At 42.2% G+C, this 25,182-nt stretch overlaps 1 protein-coding gene across 1 annotated transcript; it reads left to right on the top strand.

Annotated features, from left to right (window-relative positions):
- The first annotated feature begins 5,596 nt into the window (after positions 1 to 5,596).
- Positions 5,597 to 8,927, top strand: MIS18A (MIS18 kinetochore protein A). Its single transcript, XM_035545796.2, has 5 exons — positions 5,597 to 5,881; positions 5,972 to 6,038; positions 6,195 to 6,317; positions 7,611 to 7,704; positions 8,455 to 8,927. Exons 1-5 carry the CDS (start codon positions 5,635 to 5,637, stop codon positions 8,533 to 8,535), a joined length of 612 nt encoding a protein of 203 aa, XP_035401689.1. The 5' UTR covers positions 5,597 to 5,634; the 3' UTR covers positions 8,536 to 8,927.
- Positions 8,928 to 25,182: the final 16,255 nt, after the last annotated feature.

Below are 25,182 nucleotides of genomic sequence, written 5' to 3'. Positions count from 1 at the left end.
ACAGTTCCTTTTACAAAACCACAGTGCTGTCAGCAGTGCTGCACTCAAGACTGAGCTGCTACTGCTCAGTGTATAGCCATATCGTGCCCTCAGGTGAAAAGGTACTACACGTGACCCTTAAGAGGATGCTTTTAGGGAGGGAATTCTAGCTTTGAAAATATTTTCTACTAAGAAATATTGGACTTTCACACAGGAAAGCGTGTTGAAAAGCACTCGTGACCCTCCTAACACAACAGCCCAGTGGAAGAGACTGTGCATTGTCCCCTATCCAGCTGTAATACTTGTCATCATCATGAAATTGTTCAAAATGAAGCCTACTTCACCAGGACTGATTTCTTTAAGGAACAGGTAAGTGGATTCCTAGCACTGAAGTACGTGTTCAGAATTGGTTTAAACCAACCTAAGGTCCTGCCGCTGCTGTTATCTCCAATTCAGATGAAAACTGGGTTTTGTTTGTTTTTTAAATTAGTGAAAGAAAAAAAATAGTGCAAATGGGGCTCAGACACAGTTTTGGGAGCTGGTCCTTAATGAATTAAGGAAATGAATGAATTTAATGGATTAGGGAATTAAGGAAATGCTGAATTTACTGCCTCAGTTATGGGCTTGCTATTAGATGGGATGAATCTGTTCCTGCCCCAGTAGCACATTTGGTCACTGGTTCAAAATGCTCCTTCCTGGGATCAGTGCAGTGGTGAACTTCCCAGTTAAAGCCTTGGAAAGGTTGGGTGTTGGGCAGGGCACAAGCCGAGAAATGCCCTGAATTCATCACTGGCTACCCACTTAGACTGAGGTGAAAAAGAAGGGTCATTGACTCCACAGACAAATATTGACCAGGATAAAATAAATCTTCTATCTCTAAGGACAAAAAACATTCATGTTCTTTGAAACAGGTCCAGTATGTTTGATTAGGTGTTTCTTTGTGAAAAAGTTCAGAACGTGTTGTCATCAGAGCCACCAAGAGATTAGGGGGAGTTATTCTAGATCCTTTAAACCTTAAACTAGAGCTGACCCAGTGGAAGTCTTATCAGAGAGCTGAATTTTGGCTGGGCTACTGAGAAATGAGAACGTGCAAAATGACTTCTGGAGCATCAGCTTATTTTATGCTTCCTCTTTTAAACAAAGTTTTACTGAGCTTTAATTCAGAGGAAGGTAAGTTAGGATGTGAGGGCAAATATTCTGTCCTACTCTTCCAAAAATTAGGGGAGGCAGTGACTGGGTGCTACTGGCCAGTCCCAGCTCCTCAAGGGAGAATTGTTGACTTCCGTTTAAAAAAACTAAACCAAAACCAAAAAGCTCATGATCCAGGAATATTTTGAAAAGCTCAGTATTTAAGTGCTCAAAGCCAAGTGGACAGAAGTGAAGAGTTGGAATCTATAGCACTCCATACCAAAGCTATTTTATTTTCATCTTTTAAGAGCAGTTTTAGTATGATCCATGGAATTCACTGAAGCTAATTGAATTTGTTTCAGATCTCAGGGGAAATTTGAACTCACGAGGGATAAACAGAAACTTCCTGACTTTTTTTAAAGCCTTGCAATTAGGATTTTTCTGAACTGGGATAACATATTTTAACAATTTATAAAAAGCTCTTCGACTGCTAACTTTTACAGTCACCTTTTGTATGGGTGTGTATACGTTTTAAATATCAAATTAGTTCATGGGCCAATTAAGCTCTTTATTATTTTTATTCAAAATAGATAGAAGTGCACAATGCTATTAACAGAAAGCAAGACCAAGTCTTTATAGCTGGATTTAGGCTCATTTTCATGAGACAAACACGTTCTCACCATGCTTCAGGGACAGGCCACATAACAGAGGAAAGAAAGTGCAGAGATTCAGGACTCTGTTTTACATTAAATAAAAAAAAATATAGGGCAAGATAGAATTAGGGAGTTATCATTCCATCCCAAGGGTTATGACAAATGTGTAATTTATTTGGGCTGATTCTGCAATGCACCTAAACAAGTGCTCAAGTCCCATTGCAGTCGATCGCCAGAGGCCCTGTGGAACGTCAATCCAGTGGATATTTTAATACTAGAGATATCACACATTTTGCCAAACTTGGAATGTTTATGGCCCTATCTAAGGAGAAATTATCACATTTCATCTTCAGCACAAAGGGCAAGGATTTGCTGAATCTAGTTTGTATACAGAGCTCCAAGCACGTGAAGACAATAATCCAACAGCAGTTTTTGAAAATATATGAACGTAAAGATTTTGTAAAGACGGGAAAACCTACGAAGTATCTTCATTGCTTGACTAGCCCTTTTACTCAAAGCAAGGAAGAAACTAACCAGCTGCAAAATTATTATAGCTTGCTGTCCCAATGGTATTTGGAGAAGGAAGAATAAACGTACTAAGATGACGCAGTGTCCATTCCTCCTGGACCGCTGACACGGAAAAATGTCTGTTTTTATAGGAAGCACAAAACCCCCAAACCATCAGTTTAACTTCCCTGCCTATCAGGAAACCAAACCCAACATTTGTAATTTAGAAATTGATACAGCCAACGTGGGCTTTTTAAAGACACAAATCACAGAGCAGAGCTCCTTTTTGGCACGCTGCCTAGAAATACCTTACATAAGCATCCGCCCCAGGGGACACAAATTGCCTTAACATTAGCCTGCAGAGAAGAAAAATAGTATATCCCACACCATACTATTTCCTCTTTCTTTTTCTTCTTTGCCTGGGAGATGGGCAGCTGAAATACGGAAGCCTGCAGATTTGCAGGGTTTCCTGCAGATTTGTTTCTCAATGCTGAGCCTAAGGGCAATTTCCTTGGTGCCTAACAGGGCACGATGTCTGCCTGCAGCTTTTTGGTCAGTACAGGTCTTCGTTCACAATGTTCTTCCTCCATTATTCAACCATCAGCTGTAGGAACTTGTAGGAAATTTTATATCTGGGAGGCCTCCACTCCTTTGTTATTCAATCAATGAGCTGAAGATGCTGAAGGAGCAGATTGGATGTGTAAACACAAAGTATGGTCACATAAGTCACCTCCTCAGAATACAAAAAGGCCTGACAGGTGTCAGACTTCCTTGTGTCTTCAGGGTGAGAGAACGAATACAAAAAAATCAGTAAGAGAATGGTTTACTCTGTTTTGTTGTTGTTGTTTTGTTTTTAATTGAAATAAGGCTTATGACATCACTCATAAGCACTCAAATAGGTATGTGGTGATTTCCTCTATGAAACTATCAATGAATTTCAATTAAATTTAACAGAGGGGGAGCATCTTCTCACAGAAGCAAAACTTCTACAAGTTTCAAGAAAACAGGCAGCTGGGTAAAGAGAAATATCCTATAAATGACCATGGAGGGAAATGCTGCAACACAAACTCCCCGTCTCTTATCTATCAGGGACTCCGTATGTTAAAAAGATGCTATTAATGAGGAAAAAAAAAAGTTGAGATTCCCGAATTCTGCTAAGCCAGCCACATACAGGGGACTTACAGCCTGCTATAGTTGGCATTTCAGTGGTTTCCCGGAGGAATCTGAGGGCAATTATCTGCCGTAACTTTAAAATTAAGATAATTAGAAAAGTGGTGTAAAGCTGCTCATAACCTGCCTGTTCCCAGCAGCACCAAATGTTGCTCTACAGTATTCTAGGGCAGGATTTTATATACAGAAGGCTGTGGATATTTACACCACCTTATTTAAGGTATGTTACTTTTGGTACCAAAAGTTGGAGGCAATAAATGCTAGGCTCATCAGAGTGGACAAAAAAGCTTTTCTAGAGGCAGTGACTACCATACCCATGTAGTTGCAGTTGTCTTCAGTTAACTGAATGGGGACCAATAAAGTCCACAGCTGTATCACTCAGACAAGGATACAACCACAGGGAGAGACTTGATAGGAATCGCAGGACAGCATTGCCCACAGCCTTAGCGGCTCAAACATGCCTATATATTCTTCCCGATCTTCATCAATCCATCCAGCTATACCTGTTTAAGTTAATCCCTCATGACACAACTGATTTTATTTTAGTAAACCCAAACCAACGCAGTTACATTAGAAAAAAATTGACTTAATAGCAAAAATACATCGCTATGCTATTGTGCAAAACCAAGTATGAAATTGAATTAGCTGTCCCTAGCTGAATTCAGAGAATATTATGTCACATTAGGCACTTTGAAAATAAACTCCTAAATCCAGCAGAATCAGCTTTCATGGCAACAAGTGTTTTGATGATAATGTATATTACTACTTCATCTTACAATTCAGTAGCAGTAAATCACAGAAGGAAAAACAATAGAATATATTTTCAGCTTGTTGTTCCTGGCTAGTGGAAACACAAACGTCTTCCTTTACCAAGGTTTTAAATATATATCAGTTGCAATGTAAGCCATATGTCCCAAGACAAAACAGGGTAGTCTTACAAAAAACTGTGCTCATGCAGTCAACTTTTCTGGGAGCAGCAAGCAGGCAGCTCACACCCCACACTACAGGTTTGCATGGCGTAAGGTTTACACTTAGCAAATGGTTAAAAATAATCTGTCCTTCTAAATAAGAGTTAATATCAGCAGCCTTACAGTTTGAAGCACTGTGAGGCAAAGCAAAGAGCTGCACTGCTAGCAGTAAGTGCTGTTGGGGCACAGCGCAGGTAAGGCAGTTGGGCACGCAGTCCATACAGACCACGTACACGTAACTCTTTCTTACAAAGAAGCAAAATCAAGTCAGGGCGACAAGCTCTGCAACATTCTGCCCGCTGTTTTTTCCTGTGCTGGATCAGCACCTACCGCTCAGCAGTACTTACATTTATTAACCTTCAGCTTCCTTCCATCCACTGGGATCGGGTCTATGTAATCCCAGTAATACTCATAGGACCAAAAGTACTCAGACGAGTTGGTTCTGTTGGCCATGTCGGGAGTGCATTTTAAACCAGCTCAGTACTCCAACCAAATACTTCTTTTTTTTTTTTTTTTTTCCCCTCATTGTGCTTCAGCGCCCTCAGAAAGAGGTTGCGTAAGCGATGCCTGTGTAAATCACCCTGCAGCTCAAGGACTGCCTTGGTGGCGGACAGCGCTTGGCAGAAATTGATATCAACGCCTGACAGAGGAGGGACAGCCGCCTTCAGGCATGACCCTCGCTCCCCGGAGGGCTGTTAGGGTGTTCCTAGCACGCCTGGGGCTGGCAGGCACATGGGGAGCGCTCAGCCAAGCGGGCTGGGGATGGGATGGACGCATGCCAACGGGGTCGTGGAGACTGAGAAACCAACAAGGCGCCCTGGGGAGCTACGGGGAAGAGGTTGGTTGGGGGAATTTCTGGGCACAGTGTGCTTAGAGGGGAAGTTTAAGGTCCCCCTGACAGAGGGCAGCGCGCCAGGCGCCACGGGGCACACCCTGTACAAGAGCCACCTCACAGCGACCTGCCCCGGCCGCCATTTTGGGGCTGCCTCAAGGCAGGGGCTGGAGGGGGCGGGGCCTAAGCACCAGAGGGCGGGGCCACAACTTGGTGACGCTCTAATGGGGCGTGGCCGCGAAGGGGGCGTGGTCACGGGCCAGAGCGGGCGTGGTTACGGGAAGGAGGCGTATCCACAAGCAGAGTCCCCGCCCCCCCGAGGACGCTATTGGCTCCGGCGGGCGGGCGGAAGCGCATCACGGCCGTTTCCGGCGCGGGCCGTTCGAAGGCGGGCGGCATGGCGGAGCTGGACTCGTCGCTGTCGCTGCTGGAGGTGGGCGGCGGGTGGGACGCGGCGGCGGCGGCGGCGGCGGCGGGGAGGCGGCCGCAGCCTCAGCCGCAGCCACCGCCTGCCGGGCAGGCGGAGGGCGACGAGGAGGACCTGATGCCCATGGTGTTCCTGTGCGCCGGCTGCAAGCGGCCTGTGGGCGACACGCTGAGCTGGGTGACCAATGACGAGGAGACGGGCTGCGTCCTGCTGCGCAGTGAGTGCCGGGCGCGGCCCTTGGCGACCGTTGGCGGCCGTTGGCGACCGTTGGCGGCCGTCGGTCACCTCTCCCCTCGCCTCCCCGCAGGTGCCTCCGCCAGCGTCTCGGTGGACAAGGAGCAGAAGCTGTCCAAGCGGCCCGGCGAGTGCGGATGGTGAGGCGCGGCGCCGGGGGGGCAGGCGCGAAGGAGCCCTGAATGCTCTAAAACCAAGTCACAGTGGGTGACCCCTTTTTTTGAATAAGGCTGGGCACCGGGGACTTTCTGTCTTTGTTTTTCTTCCTGTGTGAACGTTATGTGCTTTCCTTAAAGCATGATTGAAACATTGTTCTGCTCTGGCTGCTCGATGACGCTCGGCAACATCTACAGATGCACCCCGAAGCATCTTGACTACAAGAGGGATTTATTCTGTTTCAGCGTTGACTCGATTGAAAGGTAAAGGCAGGACTCTTATCGCTAAGAAAAACCTCACTCTGCAGGCGTCATATTGAAGAATGCTGCTGTTAATGTTCTTAGCACGCATAGGGAGAGCTGTTTCTGCACCTTGTTCCAGAGCAGTTTTCTGTGTTGCTGCTGCTAGCATCGTGGCGCTGAAGTTGTAGCTGCACCATCTGTGTAACGTTAGACAAATCCTAGAAAAGGAAAGTAGCAGGGTCACCTGTATAAGAAAAAGCATGCCTCCTGTGAAAATTCCTGTGAACAACACAGGAGGGTTCCTTCTCAGTTTCTCAGAAGTGAGTACGTATGTGCTCTGCTCTAGAAAACAGAAAAAGACCTTGCAGTCATAGGTAATACCTGCAGTCTGCTGTCTACCTGCAGTCATAGGTAATACAAAATATGCCTGGCTCCAGACCATTGGAGGTGCGTGTCATCAGCAGAGAACACAGGCACGGGGGTTTAAGCAGAACTTAGGCAGAGGTCTGAGGTGTGTTGGCTGGTGTTCTCTTTTCTTGAGAAGGCAGGTAAAAACAAATCTTAAGACCGAATGTGTACTCCTATGTAACTGTTTTACAGTCAAAAACCGTCTAGAAAATGAAGGTCTGCCATTATATTGGTTTTATCTGATTTGTAGCGCTTGAAACTGGTCTTAAATTGTTCCTCCATAACTACATCCAGAATTCAGTCCCCACACTCTTATCTTTTATCAGAGCATTAATATAGTAACACTAATAAGCTACTGTTTCTCCTGTGTGGGCTTGTTTTGGTATGTTTGCTTTTTACTAAGTTCCAGACTGTTCTGCTGAACCTCTGTGGCTGTTCTGCTTTCTACTCCGAATACTATTTTCTCCTCTTTCCACAACTATGATACTTTGCTTTTTCCATGGCAGTAAAAGTCTCTGGAGGACTGTAACGTGGCTGCAAAGTGACATTTTCTTGGAGAGTAATGATAATGGCTAGTTCTCACAGCTAGTGCTACATTGTTCTCATTGTTTTCTTCGTAACTTTTAATGGTGTCCTGTAGCACGGCCTAACTTTTGGAGTTCTGGCTTCTCCAAGTGATGATGTCGTGGTAGTTTTGAACTTAAAACTGTTTTCATTCCACCAGACAGTTTCTTTTCAAGATGACTACATTTTTGTTGTTGTTGTTGCTGGAATCATTCTTCTACTGTGCTAGTGTATTAATCGTAATCTTATAATCATCGAGAAGGGTGGATGAATCTTACACTCTTACGCTCATTCTTCTGCCTTCAGAGTGAAAAATGCATGATCTAAACTGTAGCATATCAGTTACGTTTTAGGATCTTCAGAAAAGCAGGCTGTTACTGATGAAGAACCTTTAACTCTCGAAAGTCGAGCTGCCTTGGAAGAAGCACTAGAAAGGGTAAGACTTAATCTCGCATCATTCTTTGTGTATGTCACCACTATGAAATACTAATATCCTTAAATTGTTCCTGCAGAGCAACCTGTAACAGATCAACTCTGTGGGTTTTAACATATGCTATCACTTCGTGTTATTTGATTATCTAAGGCTTTCAGTAACTTCCTTTCTAACTTTCACATTAATTAGCATTTTCTATTTATCAAATACAGCTTTAGATTCCTGTCTGTCCGTAATTAGAAAGACAGCTTGACTTGGCAGTTCGTAGATCGGCCTGGGTTGGAAAGGTCCTTGAAAGATCATCAGGCCCAACCTTCACGTTTTCATTCAGCCTTGAATCGTGTCTCTTTTATAGGATTGTCTTGCATTTAAACTGACTTTGTGCTTTTGCTCTTACTTTGTATTGAAATACTGTGTAAGGAGTGGTATTTTGCTCCACAAAGCAGACCTGACTGCAGCTGGGGGTAGCTGGGAGCACAGCATCATCAAATCGGCTCTGAAAGCAGAGAGGCCTCTAGCAAGAGGTGAATGTGTGAAGTTGACGCTAAGGAAGGCTGAAGAGAACTATAGTTTTGAGTACGTAGAGAGTTAACGTTAAAGTTGAGTAAACTTTCAAACTATGGGTGTAGCAGGAATAGAATCAAGTAGAATTGGTGATGCATCATCAAATTTGAGCTCTTGCTGACATCTACGCATGTTCTTTGTATTGTTGATTTGTTTCTAACCAATCATCTTTCCATGTTTTCATTACAGGCAGACACCATACTAAAGGCTCTGGAGGCAAGACTGACTGCTGTTGAATCGAGTATTGATTCTCTTCACAATAATGTCTGATTCTCTTCACAATAATCTTTGAAAGAAAACTTCCTGCATCTAAACTAACTGCTGGAGAAGGATACGTGTGAAACTTGTCCTTTTAATACTTTGGAATCTGTGGGAACACTGTGAAAGCTGAGCAAAGAAATGAAAGACAAAAGTGGCTCATGTTGCAGTAGAACAATACTGGCTACAGTTCTTCACCACAGATGAGGAGTTTCCTCTAAAGAGAATACCCCAAGAAGAATTTTTAAATGGTGTTACTATAGACTTTTGTTTCATATGTAAATATTTATTTAAATTTTTACCTCTGAAAGCAAAGCATTTATCTCCTAATTTCGCTGCAAACCTATATCTGCTGAACTGGGTTTGTATCCTTCCTAAACTAATTAAAAATAAAAAAAATAAAACTCTGTGACTGTAGTTGAAGTAGCAATATAGGTCACTTTCTTGTCTCTCAAGCCTTTGCTTGACCTGTGCTCAGAGACAAAAATGGTCCAGTAACATTTTGCTAGCTCAAGGCTAAAATGAAATAACTGTAAAGAAGACTTTAAAAGCATTTGATTAAATGGCTTTCCGTGCAATATTGAAGGTCGTGTGTGACAGCTTCAAGGGAAGGGAAACAAACAAGGCTGGTAGCAGCACACCTTTAAGCAAAGCCTGATGTATGTTTGAGCAGTGAATTCAATGTTAATTAAGAATGATTGTCATTACTTTGTTTCAGTGTAGATATTTTGGCTTTTACTTTGTTCTTCTGTGTATTTAACCATTAGGGTTTCTGATATGGTGTTTGTGTTCTCAGTGATTTTTTTTCACCAATAAAACAAAAGAAAAGCATGTGAAATAGTCTAAGAGAAGAATGTTTTTCTTTTCCCCATTACCCAACACTAATCTTATTACTGTTAATTTAAGCCTAGAGTGAATTTCCCATTCTTCTTCCCACTGGTAAGTATTGTTTCTTCTAAAAGCTTTTTCATTTTCTAACACCCCACCCTCTATCTTCTCCTTTCTTCTGTTTTGTTTTGAAGTAGCATTCTATTTGTCCTGTTCTGATCATCTGTCTTAGCCATTCATGTTCAAGTAACTAAACCACTCTATAACAATTTCATGACAGGTGTTAAGTCACAAGCACTAATAGCACTAATCTTTCCAATCAAATTACTCTAGTGTCCATTCTGAGGCAGCTTCTTCTGAAGCATGATTTTGCTGATCAGTTACTTTGCAGACTTCTTTCTGGATGGCTGAAGAGAACCACAAACTGTTCTGCCCTTTAATTAAAGATGTTTTTCATTGTATAGTGAGTACATCTTTGTCAGGAGAGCTAGTGTTTGATGGCTTGATATGCCTGCCTTTTCAGACATAACCCACTTTTCAGACATAACCCATTTTCTAATATGTGGATTTCCTTTGTACTATGGGAGTACAAATGTACTATGTTCCTATGTACTATGAGAGCAGGGATGCAAGTTAAGCTCATAAGGATCTCCGTGGAACTTTCCTTTTTTCAGACATGAACACGTTCAAGATTTTGGCCAAAGACTGGGAGAAAGAAGTATGCTGTCTTTTTTTTTAATGTCCTCCAACCAAGAAGCAGCAAGAGACAAAGATGAACTTAATATTTTTCTGATTATTTGATGTCCAAATTACTGCTATGCTAGAGGTGAGAGACTGAATAAACTAATGGTTGCCAACCTTGGCGTGGTTTCCAAGTGTGTTCTTATATTAAATGACATTGAGCATACATACATATACGCATTTTAGTTCTACCCTTGATGGAAAGAGCCAAGTTTGCTGATCCTCACGCAGCACCTGTAGTTTAAACATGTTTCTCCATTAAGCATGTGGAGGGCCTCTAACTGTGATTGAGAGCTATTTCCCAAACAGATTTGTCACCTGAGTTCCTTCTGTGACTTGTTTAGATAGTAATATATAGGTGACATGCTAATAATCTACTATGTATAATGAAAGTAAAATGTATACATGTAAGCAAGCATTCAAAAGAAGAAATAGTTGCTTGTTTGCATGTACATTTCATAACTATCTATCTTTTCCAGCTACAATGGGAAAAATACCTGCTGATGGAGGAACCCCAAAAATATAATCCCGCCAGTGAACCATTCTTAAACACTAATGAAAGCTGTAGTTTCTTAAACAACTCAAGCTAGTAATGAAATTTTAGTGAGCCAGCATGATGGACAGTGTACAGTCATGTAAAAGGTATCACTCCTTGCCTAATAAGCAGTATTTATTACTGGTTGGTGGTTCCTTCTATGCCCAGTTTCTACCCTTGAATACAGGATAAATAGGAAGTTTAGCTGGGGTTCTGCATGCTCTATGGTAGGCTTCCTGATACCAGTCCCAGGCACTTTATGCATTAATGCAATGCGAGGGGAAAAACATACCACCTCATTTCTTCAGTTCTTGAACTCTGTATGCAGCTAATACGGCAGGATTTGTTTCAAATACAACAGTACTTTATAGCTTACTCTGTATGCTCTTTAGAGAGGGAAGTGATATAATGTGTGTTCTGAAAATTAAAAATTGAGGTTTTGATATATTCAAACTTTAAAACATTTTTCTGTAACTTCAAAACAATTTCCAAAGCGCTGATAAGAACAACAAGCAAAACTTTGCATGTACAGAATCCACCAGGAGGAAAGGATCGAGAGTGGGGAAGATGTTACATCCAGTACATAAAGAATGAATATTTATGAATGGATCACGTTACATATGTTCTTTCCAGCTCATTAGTAAATGCATCATGGAATTGTCAATTGAAGAAAAATGACAAAAACATGAAAGCTGATACAGGTATGCTAAAAGATCTTCACATGCTTAAGAAAGATGAAAATGGGAATTGGCTTCTATGGGAGATTGGAGCTTCTATAAACTGTATTTGAAGGGGGGGGAATAGACAGGTGAACTCTATTTTAGTGAATAGGTTATGTTCAAGATGAAGAGCAGGTCTTGAATTGTTTCTCATCTTAATGCTCTCAGAGTGCCTCATTTCAGTTTTTAATAAGCATAACTCAGACTTTTGCTTGTCCTATCATTCTGTTTATGCCTGTTGAGTACTTTTTGCTAGATTGTCAATGCCTGAAGTACCTATTATATCTAACTACTTAGCTTAAAAATAAATAAAACAAATTTTAAAACAACAAAGTAACCATCTGTTTCTTTAGCCCAAGGTAATGCTGATAGGAATTCTCCAATCCAGCACCTCCAGACATTCTAGCTACTGCTGCAGAAAAAAAGGGGATTTATTTCTGGTTGAAAAAGCAATGATTTGTCTCCTTTTTATGTATGCTGATTTTTGAGATAAACACTTTTATGATATGAAAGGATACTGCCCAAAGTTTCCACTGGTGATAAGTTCCTCGAAAAGTAGCAGCACTTGTCAGCTTTGGCAATAGCCCTGTGAATTGCATGTGCTGTGAGGAAAAATATATGCTATGCTTCCACTTTCTGTGTGGGTGACATCTAGCCTACCGTGGCCCTTAATTGTCTCAAGTCTGGGGTGAATGCAGTCATTAATGTGGTAGTCATTAGCCATGTAAAATTACTGTTGAAGGTTGAAGGGGTTGGAAGGCATTTAGCAGCACAGCCATATTTGTCAGTAGAGGCCTAGGAAACGTGAGGGACCAAATGTGAGGACAGCAACTCCTTTATTGACAAGAAAATGGAGTGGCCAACAAAGATGTTCTCTACTGCCTCCGGTAGCTTGTGGCTATTCCATATGGTAGCTGTAGCTCTTGGTTTTGGGAGAGGCATAAAAGGTGACAGTCTAAAAACTCTTCTGGCTATTGAATAACTTTTGTTTCAGTAACAAAAACAATAGAGATGATGAATAGGAAATGAGCAGAAAATAATGTTCTTCTTTTGGACGTGACTTTTGCAGGCTTTGGGGAGAAAGTGTAGCGAACAGGTAGGTACACAGTGTATGGTGAGATGCAGTAGAGCAGAGGTCCAGCAGATAGCACGAGCTGTGGGCTGAAAATGATAATTGCTGCTGTTAAGCTTAAAGAACCACAGAAACAGCCGGGGCTTTTTGGAAAGAGACTAAGACAGCAAGAAAGATAGCTGAAAAGGCACAAGGAAAGTGAAGTGCAAGTTCAAAACAAAAATGCTACTCAAGGCCGGGGGAGATTTCACTTGGGAGAGGGGAATTAATGTGGCTGATGCAGGCAGAGGAACCAAGAAATAGATGTAGGCATTTTGGGGCTGCACCCTGAATGCTCATGGAAAAAGGAGAGCACCTCTTGACTGAGGTTTGAGATGTTAGGGATAGTTTGTCCTCCACAGGCAGGGAAAGGGGCTCCTTTCATGACTAATGCAGTATCCTTGTTTAGAGACCTGATGTAAATATGTGAAGTGGGAAACATTCACTCCTCGATAATCCCCTAATGCACGATGTTTATCCATGTTTAGAATTTGAGAATCTGCTAGCTGGAAAACCACCTCCATTTAGTGACTCTTCCTTTTCAACACTGATAAGATAGAAAAAGCTGGAAAGAGAGCCTGAACTGGAGAAAATGTGCCAGAGCAGAAGGAACAGAAGGTAAAGAGAAAACTGGCACATAATATCCTGACAGGAAAGCTTGATACTGTGGGAGTGAGCAGGACAAAAATAGACGCGTGGATTCCAAAAGGAGCAAAGCACCTGAATCAGTTTAGTTCCAGAGAGATTTGAACATCACATTCCTTTAGGTCCTGTGTACATGGGCAAACTGTCTGACACAGTTAACAGAGACTAAACTGACATAGCAGATTGTTTCTGAAATAAAATACTTATTCTCACAAAATGCAGTTGAATGGGGAACAACACCAGAGCAGGCACTGAAGTGTAGGTACGTGTCAAGTTCTCTGTATAAAAAGCAGCAAGTCCTTTGAAAACCCTTCTCACAAGTCTTCAGGGCAAGAAAGGGTTGCAGAAAGTACATTCCATAACTGAAAAGAAAAGAGGAAGTCAAAGAAAATCATTCAATGAAAATTTTCAGTGGAAAAAAGAATAACAAAGAAAGCAGCAAAATGAGCTAAGTCCTAGTAGGTTTTTACTCAATATCCATATGGTCTGATGAACAAGAACTGATAATGTTATGCCTAGAATGAACACTTGGCTCCTTTTAAATGGAGCCAAAAATTGGAATGTATTGTTACTGTAATTAGCGCTTTAACAATCTATGCAAAATAGTAGCAAGCAGCTATTACCAGTCCAGTTAAAATAACAGAGCTTGCTGTTAAAATTTTCCAGTTATTTCTAATTCCTACTAATAAACTAGTGAAACTGTTATATATAGACTTTCTATATATGGAGGGTCTTTTTTCCTTAGCTGGGATGTTGCAGCTGTTTGCCAGTGCCAGGTTCTTCACCAGGTGATGTGCTGGTGTGTATATAGTGTGTTTTTTTTTGGGACAGGTTGATTCCTGAACTTTTCCAGGCAGCTGGTTGTCAACATCTTCCTGGCTGGTCAACAATTTAATTATATAATGATAACAAGCTAGCAAAATTAGTGATCATATATAGTATAATGCTTTGGTGTAATAGCTAGTTACACAAAACTAATCTAAAATTAAAAACAAATTAGACATTAATTAGCTGTTTATTAGACAGTTTCACCAGTATAGCTAAACCAAATTAGACTCTAGTAAACTGACTACTGGCGATGTGCTGTTACAGCTACAAGCAAGCTAAATAAGTTCAAGACCAGACAACTGCCAACAATGTTTCTCAAACCCTTAGGCCTTTTGTTGCCATGAGAATAGAAGGATGATGGCCTGCTAATGGAGATGCTGTATTTACTGTGCTACAGGACTACAATAGAGGGCTCATTTCTACATAGCATGACACCATCCAGGCGATTCTTTCCATATGTCTCCCATTGGCTTCATACTGTGTGGCAAGAGGAACAGAGTATCATCATCAGCTTGAAAACGAGCACAGAAACACAATCATATTTTCTTTTAAACTAAAAACTCCAAGCTCAGCCAAGTTACCCAGGAGACCAAACCTATGTAATTTTATAGTACAAGGCTTTATGTTTACTGCTATGATGAAACTGCTGAGGCCATAAATCAGGAAAGATCTGCTTGTTTTCCCTCTCTGATGGTGTAAAAGCTACATTTCCCCCTTAAGCCCCAAGGGCTAGTTCTTATACTACGATGACAGAAGATTTGTTTCAAATTTTCTGTAAGCTGAGAGAAAACTTCCCAAATACCTCAGCACAGCAAGTAGAATGTTCAAACAGTAAGGGATTAAAAACAAGAAATGCATTTGGCTTTTCTGACTTTTTTTTGTATGCCAAACTGTCAAAATGACATTATATTACTACACAACATCACATGAATCTACTCCATTAGTAGAGCCTCAGCATTTTAAACATTTCAGAACCATTCAGGTCCTCTGTGGAGCCAGGAGTTGGACTCGATAATCCCTGTGGGTCCCTTCCAACTCAGGATATTCCACGATTCACTTTCCATTTAATTTTATTCTCTGTTAAGAATTTGCTACAAGAGGATTAGACACGTGTGTTTCTCATGGTGTTTAAGATGGAAGAATTAAATAGTTTGAGCTAACTCCAAGGCTTGCTAACCATTATTTTATCTCTTTGGGGCCACATTTGGGATTCACTGGAATTAAAGGGAACAGCCTGGGATCTTATTCATGCCATATTCATGTTTGGGCAGGAAAACAAAACAAACAAAAACCAACAGCCACTCAGGAAAGCAGAAGGACATCTCAAAATTTTCCAAATGACAGTTTGTCTTGATCAATTGAAAAATGAGATCTAATTGTGAACCAAAATCTCGTGTGGGTCCAAGTATAAATATTTGCATATAACAGCTCTGGTAGCTGAATGGCCATGTGGTCTGTGTTTGTATAGGCCACAGACTTATAGATCAGTAAGATGCATCACAATCTCCCTCCCCCCTGCTTTACTGAAGTAGTGACCACACACTAAAGACAGGAATACCGAGAAAGACCCGGGATTCTGTTCCTAGACTACATTCTTCTGTGACATCCATGTTTTGAGGGGGGATACTGAAGATGCCAGGAGAATGTTAGAAGGGTAGGAAATCATACTTTATTTCATTTCATAGGTTAACCATTCAAACTCTTTAGCTTATCCCAGGACTAGAACTTTAAATGTTGTCTGTCAGTTCATCCCCAGGGAATGGGGATCTGCTAATGCAGGCACCCTTGGTCTAGTTGTACAAGGGGAAGGGCTGGTGATTTGGACTGCAAGCTACACAAAAGTCATATTTGAAATAAAGTGTGTGATTTTTAACAACCAGTGATCCAACTCCTGTACACCGATGTACTCAAATAAAGGATGATCCACAGCTGGAAATCTGTAAGATAGGCACTGCTTGCAGCTGCCTGTGGGTTGCTGTAGGGTCCCTGGGCCACATATCTGTGCCAAAGTCTAAAGCAGTCCCCGAGAGGTGTGGGGCTTGCAGCCAGGACTCATGCAGTCTGGCAGAGCTTGTTTGGGCAGCCTTTCCTGGCTCCGTTTGGGTAAAGCTTTTCCTCCAGGGCCCCAATTTACAACCACAAACAAACAAGACCAGCAATAACAACAAAACAGGGACCGAAAGCTGGGTTCAAATAACCATTTTCAGGCATCTAAATAGAAGGTGTGACTTTCAAGCTGCTGGCAAACATCCGTGAAATCTAAGGGGATTAAGCCCACTTTAGGCTCAGGTGTTCCAGCACTTATGAAAAATCAGTGCTTAAATGGCCATCTGGGACCTGAATTTTGGGCAGCCCCTCTATTTATTTAAATCTTGACCCAAACGACTTGGCTTGTTAATACGTAATGGCCAGGCTGATATGCATTTCATTTATTTGCTTACTAATGTTTCAGCAGAGTAACACGGGCTCCCAAACCTCCCTCTGGTGCCTGTGCCCCCCCCACACGTCGTCCCTTCATGCTTTCCCAATGAGGCCAGGAGAGGGCACATCTCCATAAGAATTTCACTGCTGCTTAACAGTGGCAGTCAAGATTTTCCTCTCCTAATCATTCTGCTCACTCAGGACATTGGCTTTTCCACCACATAGTGCTGTATGTTTTGCCTTCCTTTCTTCACCAGTTTGCTTTTCAAGATGAATTAGCAGCCTAGTTGAGGACTGCAAGCTGCCCTATTTTGTTACTGGGAGGTAGGAGGTGTAGGTTTGTTGAATAAATACTGTTTAGACTCAAAGCTATTATGATTGAGCCATAAAGGAGTCTGTAGGACTCTTATCTGTTACTTCCCTGGGGGTTCCTTGGGGAGGATTGCTATTACTCCTATGATGCTTTCTATGGAAAAGAAAAATAAAAAAAAGGAAAAAGAAACCTGAATAAAACAGATTTTTCTAATCCTGAGAGTAAATTGGAGCTCACATCTGTCTTTTGCTTCTGACACATGAGATGTTACAGAAGCAATAAAGTGCAGCAAGCATTCATTTAATCCATATTAAGGAGCAAATTTCCATGATTTGACAGAAACTAAAACCCTTTAGCTTATTTTTACAAAGCAAAGTAATGTGAGGTAGAAAACATGAAAACTTGCCTATTTAAGAATTTTACAAATAAACCATAATCTAGTTTTCAGTGGCACTGTGATGCTCCAGAAAATGAGCCTACAGCTGAACTTTTGAATGACAAACTGCACACCGTTAACCACTAGCTAATTAATGCTGCTGGCAAATCTCACTTATCTGAATACTTAGTTCCTAAAAGAACCAAAACAGCTTCCCACTGAACGTGTATTTAAAAATATCCTGGGACACAGTGATTTCATGCCGTGATTTCTGCATGAGTAACAATAGGCTCTTCATTGTTCACACTACAGTTGTTTTCTCTTTTTTTTTTTTCAAATCACTGACTTCTGTACACCCCCTCCCCCCCCCTTTTTTTTTTTTAAACTGTAACATACATCCAGAGAATAACACTGGATTTAAGTTGAACCCATGAAAACCAACTTCTTTCTGAAACTACTGCTGTTTTTCAATGGCTGTTCTTTAAGATTTGTATAAGCATAGAACTGCCTTATATCAAGCCAGCAGGGCTTTTCTGAAAGCAGCTGGTGAGAAAAGAAGGTTAAGCTTACAGTGCTCCATATTTTAGCAGAAATTAACAGGGTTTGGAAGCCATTTGCAAATACACGAACTCTTCCCGGTTGCCACTATCAGAAAAAAAAAAACCAAAACCAACCTTTTCTTGAAGTGCCTCCTCCCCAGCTGTAATAAATACAGCAGGCAGGGTTGGCTTAGCCATGAAAGTCCCCATTCATAATAATGCTGTTAAATTTCAGGCTCCTTATTTTATCTAGCCCAGTGTCTCATTATCCGCCTTGCTCAACTACTAATCCAGTCCGTCAGGCATGGTGAAAGCTCGGTCCCCAAGCTGGGGTGCCCAGGCTCTGGGACACTACTTGCAAACCTCTTTCTTTATTTGTACGTGTCATTTGACCACAATGTTAGTTAGATGCAATGGCTTTATTCTGCAGAAACGAGCCATACTGAATAATCCTGGGGAAAGTGATTGGACCAGATTCACTTCAAGGCACTTTTCCCCAGCCTGTGAGCTGTCACTCCCAGCTGTGAAAGACAAAAGACCTCCTCTCACTTGTTTGAGTTGTTCCAGTAGAAAAACTGAGCAGAGTTGTTCTATGCTCTGTCTTAGAATCATAGAATATCCTCAGTTGGAAGGACCCACAAGGATCAGCAAGTCATCCTGGCTCACAGAGGACCACCCAAAAAATCCCTGGGGAGCCTGTCCCAGTGCCCGACCACCCTCTGGGTGCAGAACCTTTCCCTAACACCCAGCCTGACCCTCCCCTGTCCCAGCTCCATGCCGTGCCCTCGGGTCCCGTCGCTGTCCCCAGAGAGCAGAGTTCAGCGCCTGCCCCTCCGCTCTCCTCGTGAGGGAGCTGCAGGCCGCCATGAGGCCTCCCCTCAGCCTGTTCTGCTCTGGGTTGAACAAACCAAGGGGCCTCATACGTCTTGCCCTCCAGACCATTCACCATCTTTGTTGCCCTCATTTGGATGCTCTCTGATAGCTTTATAGCCTTCTAATATTGTGATGCCTAAAACTGCACACAGTACTCGAGCTGAGGCTGCACCAGTGTGGAGTAAAGCAGGACAATCCCTTCCCTCAACTGGCTAGCAATGCTGTGCAAACACCTGGAGTTGCAGCTCACAGCTCACCTCTCTGGCCACTCTGCACCCCTCTTGCTTGTGCTTTACTCACCACAGACTTCGCGAAGGCACCTCTGAGCACATAGTTGTCAGAGCAGTGGAGAGACAAAGTTACTTTCAAAAATTCTGGAGACCTTTTATTGCTGGGAGTTGTGAGCATGTTTCAGATGGCCCGTAGTCCTTCTCCACCTCACTGAGCTTGCCTTCTCTGCTGCCACTAGAGTTGAATTCATGGTCCCCAGCTGTGAAACTTCTGTCTGATCAGACTAGGATGACTAAATTGCTGATGGCACTGACTCATTATTAGGCACACACAATCTTTTCTTCCTTAAACCCAGAGTGATGGTGCAACATAATGCAGTAATGTACATGGAAAATCGTCGCTGAAAAAGTAAACTTCAGTCTGGAATTTGTCATTTTGTAAAAATAAAATGTTCCCAAATGATCATTTTTGTCCTCTCCTCTGCCCTGGCTATGGCAGTAGTCATGAGGTAGAAAACTTGCACAGAGCGCTCCCTGCATTCCTTTACAAAAACCCGTCAGATTTTTTCTTGGATAGGTTTTTACCTACTGTTATTGATTTCTATTGAAAACCAAGATACTTAACTGCCTTATGTTCATATGATCAGATCGGTAAAGTTTCCTGAAATGGTTTTGGGCTAGCTCACGTATGATCCTTTTGAAATGGTCACGGTTATCTGATCCTGGGACATGTACAGGAGAAACCATGGACACATTGCCTCATCACTGGACACCATGTCAGCACAAGCCAGATGATACAATACGAACATTACTCTGCATAAAAAGTCAGCTTCAGTAGATATTCTAAACATAGTCCAGCTTCTGGCCAAACATGGCTCTTTGGCATTTAAGAGAAATTAAAAAAATACAAGGGTGACTTCAGGGGTAAACAATCACATCTGTTGGCGAAACACAAGCCTGGCCAGATGTTAAAAATCTCGATGTGTCAGGGTAAATGCAGGGAGCTATTATGGAGCTTGTCTCCTATCATGTCTCCCTCTTTCCACAGCTGGGGTGTTAGGGATGCTCCAGTCCTCTACTCTGTTGTCCATGTGTTTTGTGGGCCCTCAGCGATGGTGAGCAAGGACACACAACTATGTCTGGCACAGTTGTAGAGAGGCTGCAAGTTGTTCAACACTGAACAGCAATGTCCTTCAGATTACTCTGTTCTCACCAAGGGCAGAGAGTTACTGGCCTAAGCTAAAGAAATCCATGTGCCTGACACTGGCTGTTGTCAAATCTGGCACATACAGGGGTAAAAGACAACTTTGAACAGAAGGTTGCATCAGGCTGCAGGGCAAATCCTGTGAGTCAATAAGCAACATGGCCAAAGGACCCAAATAATTTAAGGCTGCATGGTCTGTCTGTCAGAGGAGGCAGATCCAATTCCACACTGAGAGGAGGAAATACCATTTTAAAAGTTTATTAAACAACATTGTGTTTGTAAATTTGACCAGGAAAAGCAGAAAGGTAGCACTGACAGGACAGAGAGCAGTCTTCCAACAAAGCAGAGAGTAGCATTAATAAGACTGAGGCAGAGTTGTTATCTAAAGTAGATAGCTAAGAAAACAAAACAAAACAAAACAAAAACAAAACCTATCTTAAATGCCAGAAAAAAACTCCCCCCTTTCATTTATTTTATTTTATTTTATTTTGTTTTTGTTTTTGTTTTTTATTTTTGTCTCTTGATCTTGCAGCTAAGCAAATAGCTGCCACTGCACAGGGAAGGAAATACTGCATCTGCTGGAATCAGTAAGCTACCCAGCACTGTCTGATTCCAATGGGACCAGCACTTCAACTTCAATATCTCACTGTGACCTGGCATGCTGCTAACACTGTCTTGGTTGTTTGCAATGTTTTCCCTGCTTACAAGATTTTATTCACTGCTAATCCAAAAGAGATCTTTTAGTTTCTATTTCCTCCTTGGTTTCTCAAATATATTTCAGAATATTTGCAGTAAGAGCCCTAGGAACTCTTGATTTGTTGCCTGTTTTACCCCTACAATGACATCTGTCTGCCCTGATGGCACATGACAGAATTTTCGGGGATGATCACATTCTTCTCCTTGGAGATTGTGTGCTTTTGTGTGTTTATTTATTTATTTATTTATTTTTACTTTTTTTTTCTGTTCTGCTTGGGAAGAGTGAATGTTATCTCTGAAAACAGAAACAATACAATGGTAACCCTGTCAGTAAATGGCTTCACATAGTTTAGGAGCCTGGACACCACAGCTGTCATATCTGGAGGGAGTAGAATTGGAGGTGGTGTAATTTCCTGGAAAGCATCTGATCTCTGGGAACCAATAACAGAGTCTGCTATCACGGTGCCCTGTACAGTTTTAGGAATTATACCACAGCTTCGTATGTGTTTCTTCTCATGCTCCATTCCTCAAGGGATTTTGTAGAAATAACAAGAAGCCACTGGAAGATGCTGGTGACTACTGTGTTTGCATGTTGGTTTAAAACCACTATATTGTTTAGAAAGTATTTTCACAAATTCATGCCTACACTTTCCTATGCAATCACATTCTTCTCTCCATCCTTCCTCTGCCTTTTATTTGCTACAGTTCTTCAGCTGACTGTCACCAAAGCTCAGGAGAACGAACCCCTGAGCCTGGCTGGGGCACCTTGAGGCTGCCTTACCACAGATGATGACATTGATACTGATCAAAATACACATATGGGTAGAGTTACTGCTTGAAAGAAAAATACTTTCACACTGGAGTCACTTCAAAACCTCTATGAGTTCTGGTGAAATCCATTATTTTCCTCTGGGATTTTTGGCTTGCAAAAATCATACTCACTAACAAAAAAAAGAAAGCCATTTTAAATTATTATTTAGCGAAGACCTGAGAAATACTGTCCCTTATAGATAGCAGCCTTATTGTATGGCTAAAGCTATTGAATTGTGACTGAAGTGACAAAATCACTAAAGCACTGAACAGGTCATTAAAACTCTCAGGATATTCAGAAGCTCTTAGGGGTTTGCGTTCGCTCAAGTGGAGATGCTATCTGCTTTTATTTGCATTAACAGTATGGCTTTTAATAAACGTGCTTCTCACCTGCTGTCCCTGTAGTGCACTCCCATCCTTGGTAGTCACAGCTTTAAGGGGAATCAGTCTGCCCATACAGGGACTGTGCTGGCTCACACGAGCCAGCCAAGAGCCTAGCTTCATTAAAGCCAGTGAGGATCTTTGCCCTTTATTTTAACAAGAAAAGGATTGAATAACATAAGCAAAACTGTTGTGTTTGGAGTCTCAGGATGCTATATGGGAAAAGTGATTTTCAGACACTGAAGAGGGCATTCTCCTGTTTGGGGTGGAGAAGAGCTTGTCAGCTGTTCCTTCACTTCTTCATCCATCTCCAGTTTCTAAATGAACAAGTTGCAAGTCACACTTCAGTCACACAGCACAAAATGGGAGTAGTATTTATCTGCCCTCTGCTTTCTTTTGAGAAGTCTTTTTGGTGGGTGGAAAGGACGCAGAAGGAACTGACAGAAAATGGTGACGTAGAAGTACCGCTGGGTGGCATGGCTGAGAGGATTGCTTTTAAAAAGTTCTGTACCTTTCAGACTTTTATGCTTAGGATGGGAATTGAAAAAGTTGCAGTGAATGGGGGTACTAAATGAGGAAACAAGAAAACTTGTCTATATTTGTTGGTATGCTTGTGTGCATGAACGTGTGCCTCATCATGAGTACACTGCAGAAGAGAAAATAAGCTGAGTGTAGTTACAAGCCAGAATTAGAAAATATCCTACGTGAAACTTAAATAAAAATTACCAAACTTACCTGTTTTGTTGTTGTCGTTGTTTTTCAACAGCATTGAATAGTGCAGTGCATTCATTTACTTTTCATTACTGCTTTTAGGTTGACCTGTGTCTTTTGCTCACCTTAACCTAGATAGGTAATTCTTGATTTCCATTCAGTCTTGTTCCTATTTTCTCATTCTGGTTACTCAGGTCAGTTCTGTCTGAGATGCCTGCTCTGAAGTGCTCCTCATGCCTCTATCAAAACTAATGGAAACATTGCCAGTGGTGGTAGAAGAAGGAGGATCAAGCACTGAATTTTTTTGCTAAAGTGACCTTTCAAAAAGTTCACAAATTCAGTCATTTTATCCACATTGGTTTCCAGCACAGCTGTAATTCCCTTTCTTCCTGGAGGAAAAGAAAGAATTGAAGAAAATCACCATTTCAATTAGATTTATTACAGATAAGTTGGCATCTCACAGCAAAATAGTTGTTTGTTAACTCTCTGCTTGGTGTGGTAAGATATCTCGTGATGATCCTGAAGGTCTTTTCCAACCTAGAAGAATCTAGGCTTCTAGGGTTCAATGAAGCATAGGAGCCCAAGGACATGTTCCACGTGTCATCCAGCAGAGAGATCACTGTGAGTTATCTTTTCCTCTGGGATTTTTTGCGTATCACAGTGGTCATGTTTTATCAAGCTGCTGGAATTTCTCCAAGCTGTAGAAAAGATGTCCTCCCTTGGATGTTTTCTTAGCAGAAGGGAGCACATTCGAGATGTATAGCTTTCAGTCAGATACTCCCTGGGATTAGCTCCCTATCAGGAAGGAACAAGAAGGCAACTTCCTTCCAGGCTGCTCTGTGTTTGTCTGCGGAAGTCCCAGTGCCTCTCTCTGAAGTGTAACCAGCAAAGGGTGGTTGTTTCATGGGGAGAAACACCAGGCATGGGAGAAGTGCACAGGAAAGCCGGTGGCACAGCCTCATCACACAGCTTTGAGTCTCCTACAAGCTGGCATTTGAATGTGTTTCATATGCACTGTGCCAGTACTTGTCTGGGATTTTTGTTTTATGGAGATGGGCTTGCCTGACTGCCTGTTGTCTCTCCCTGTAATAACTTTTTTGGCGGACATTTCAGATAAGACTGACAATGCAGTAAGAGTCTCCAAGGTAACTGAGGGCTATAGACTTTTTTAAATACAGCAGTGTGGTGGGAAGGCAGTATAGAATGTACTACTGAGGGAAAGGTGGGCAGAATTAAATCATTATATGTTTGGGAATAACATAGCCTCAGAAGAACTGCAGCACATGACAGTGCTCATCTGGTACTTGTGTGACAGAGGACACGGAGCAGCTAGAGTTCCTGCAACAATGGCAAAGGGAGTGGAGATCAGTCATCACTCCACAGGAAATCCTGCAGTTTAAGACTGTATGCTGGGTTTTCTGATGGGTGTCCTAATATCTAACTGATTATCTCGGCTGGTTGGGCTCCTCATTGTCTTGGGGATGGGACATAGTAAGAAATCATGCTCTTTAGCAGTTTGGTTTAGACTCTGCCCAACTTCTCTTTTCAGATGTTTGTGCATGAACTACTAAGGCTGCTGTATGGCCGCATAGCAGTTATTCAGGTTCAGCAGCCTGATAATAAGACTTATCCTTTTGCCCCTTTATCCTCCAGGGATTTTCAGCTGTCTTGAATAGGCTGGTGAATGTATTTGAAGGTTGGGAAACAAAGACCTTGCTCGTACATGACAGTGAGATGCTGTAAGACCAGCATGTCCTAAACAGAGAGGAAAGGCAGACTGAGTGATCTGGAGTCTCCAGTTTCTCATGTTAAAATCAAGGAAAACTTTGCAGTTTACTTTGATGGAGCCACTACACAGTCCTTGATCAGTGGGCGATCAGACAGTGAGATTGCGTTTTGGATGTGTGCAGCTGTGAGGCAGACCGAGCCAGGAGGAAGCTGTGCAATGCTTGCTGCCTCCTCATCTGCCCCAGAGTGCCAGCTAGGGAGTGAGTGTGATTTCAGTAAAAACTGGACCAATGCAGTTTTGCACTGGTCATGACTGATCCAGGTGCACAGATGTGTCAAAAACTTCCTCAAAGAAAGAAACCATGTCACCTCCCACTGAAAAAACGAAGGCCACAGGCATGGCTAACTGAGGAAAGCTGGCTTTGTGCCTATAATACCAAATGCGGAGGTGAGCTGAGCCCTGTTTCCAGGTATATCACCAGGCTGCTCTGTTGGCTTGTCCAAATAACTTCTTGTTCCCTGCTTTCCAAGGCAGCTTTACACCTTGAGGGAATGGGATCTTAGCTCTTGCATGCTCACAAGGTGTTCCAGTGACGAATCCCCAGGAAAGTCAGTCTGCAGGTAACCTCACATGGTCACTGAGAGCCATGTTACCCATGCAGGTGGTGCTGCAGTGGCTGCCAAGACATTCCATGTGCTCCTCCATTCAAGTCCAAAGCGTTTTGTCCAGTGCACCAGGTCACTCACCAGCATGGCAAGGCAGTCAAAACATTTTTGTAAATGAAGCTGTTTTAGTGACTGTATTTTCTGATATCACCTTTGTTTTCATGCTGAAGGAAATTATCTATTTTCTTTTTAAAAAGTGAAGCAGCCACCCAAACTCCAGAAATTTCCTTCAAGCAGAACTTCCTTTCATTTCCCCACCAGGACTCCTGGTCGTGGGGCTGCTCAGCCTTGTGTGGCACAAGCT

Source organism: Cygnus atratus, chromosome 1, assembly GCF_013377495.2.
Source record: "Cygnus atratus isolate AKBS03 ecotype Queensland, Australia chromosome 1, CAtr_DNAZoo_HiC_assembly, whole genome shotgun sequence".
Taxonomy (NCBI): Eukaryota; Metazoa; Chordata; class Aves; order Anseriformes; family Anatidae; genus Cygnus; species Cygnus atratus.
Note: the sequence above shows the minus strand (reverse complement) of the source record. Positions and strands in the feature narration are given on the sequence as shown.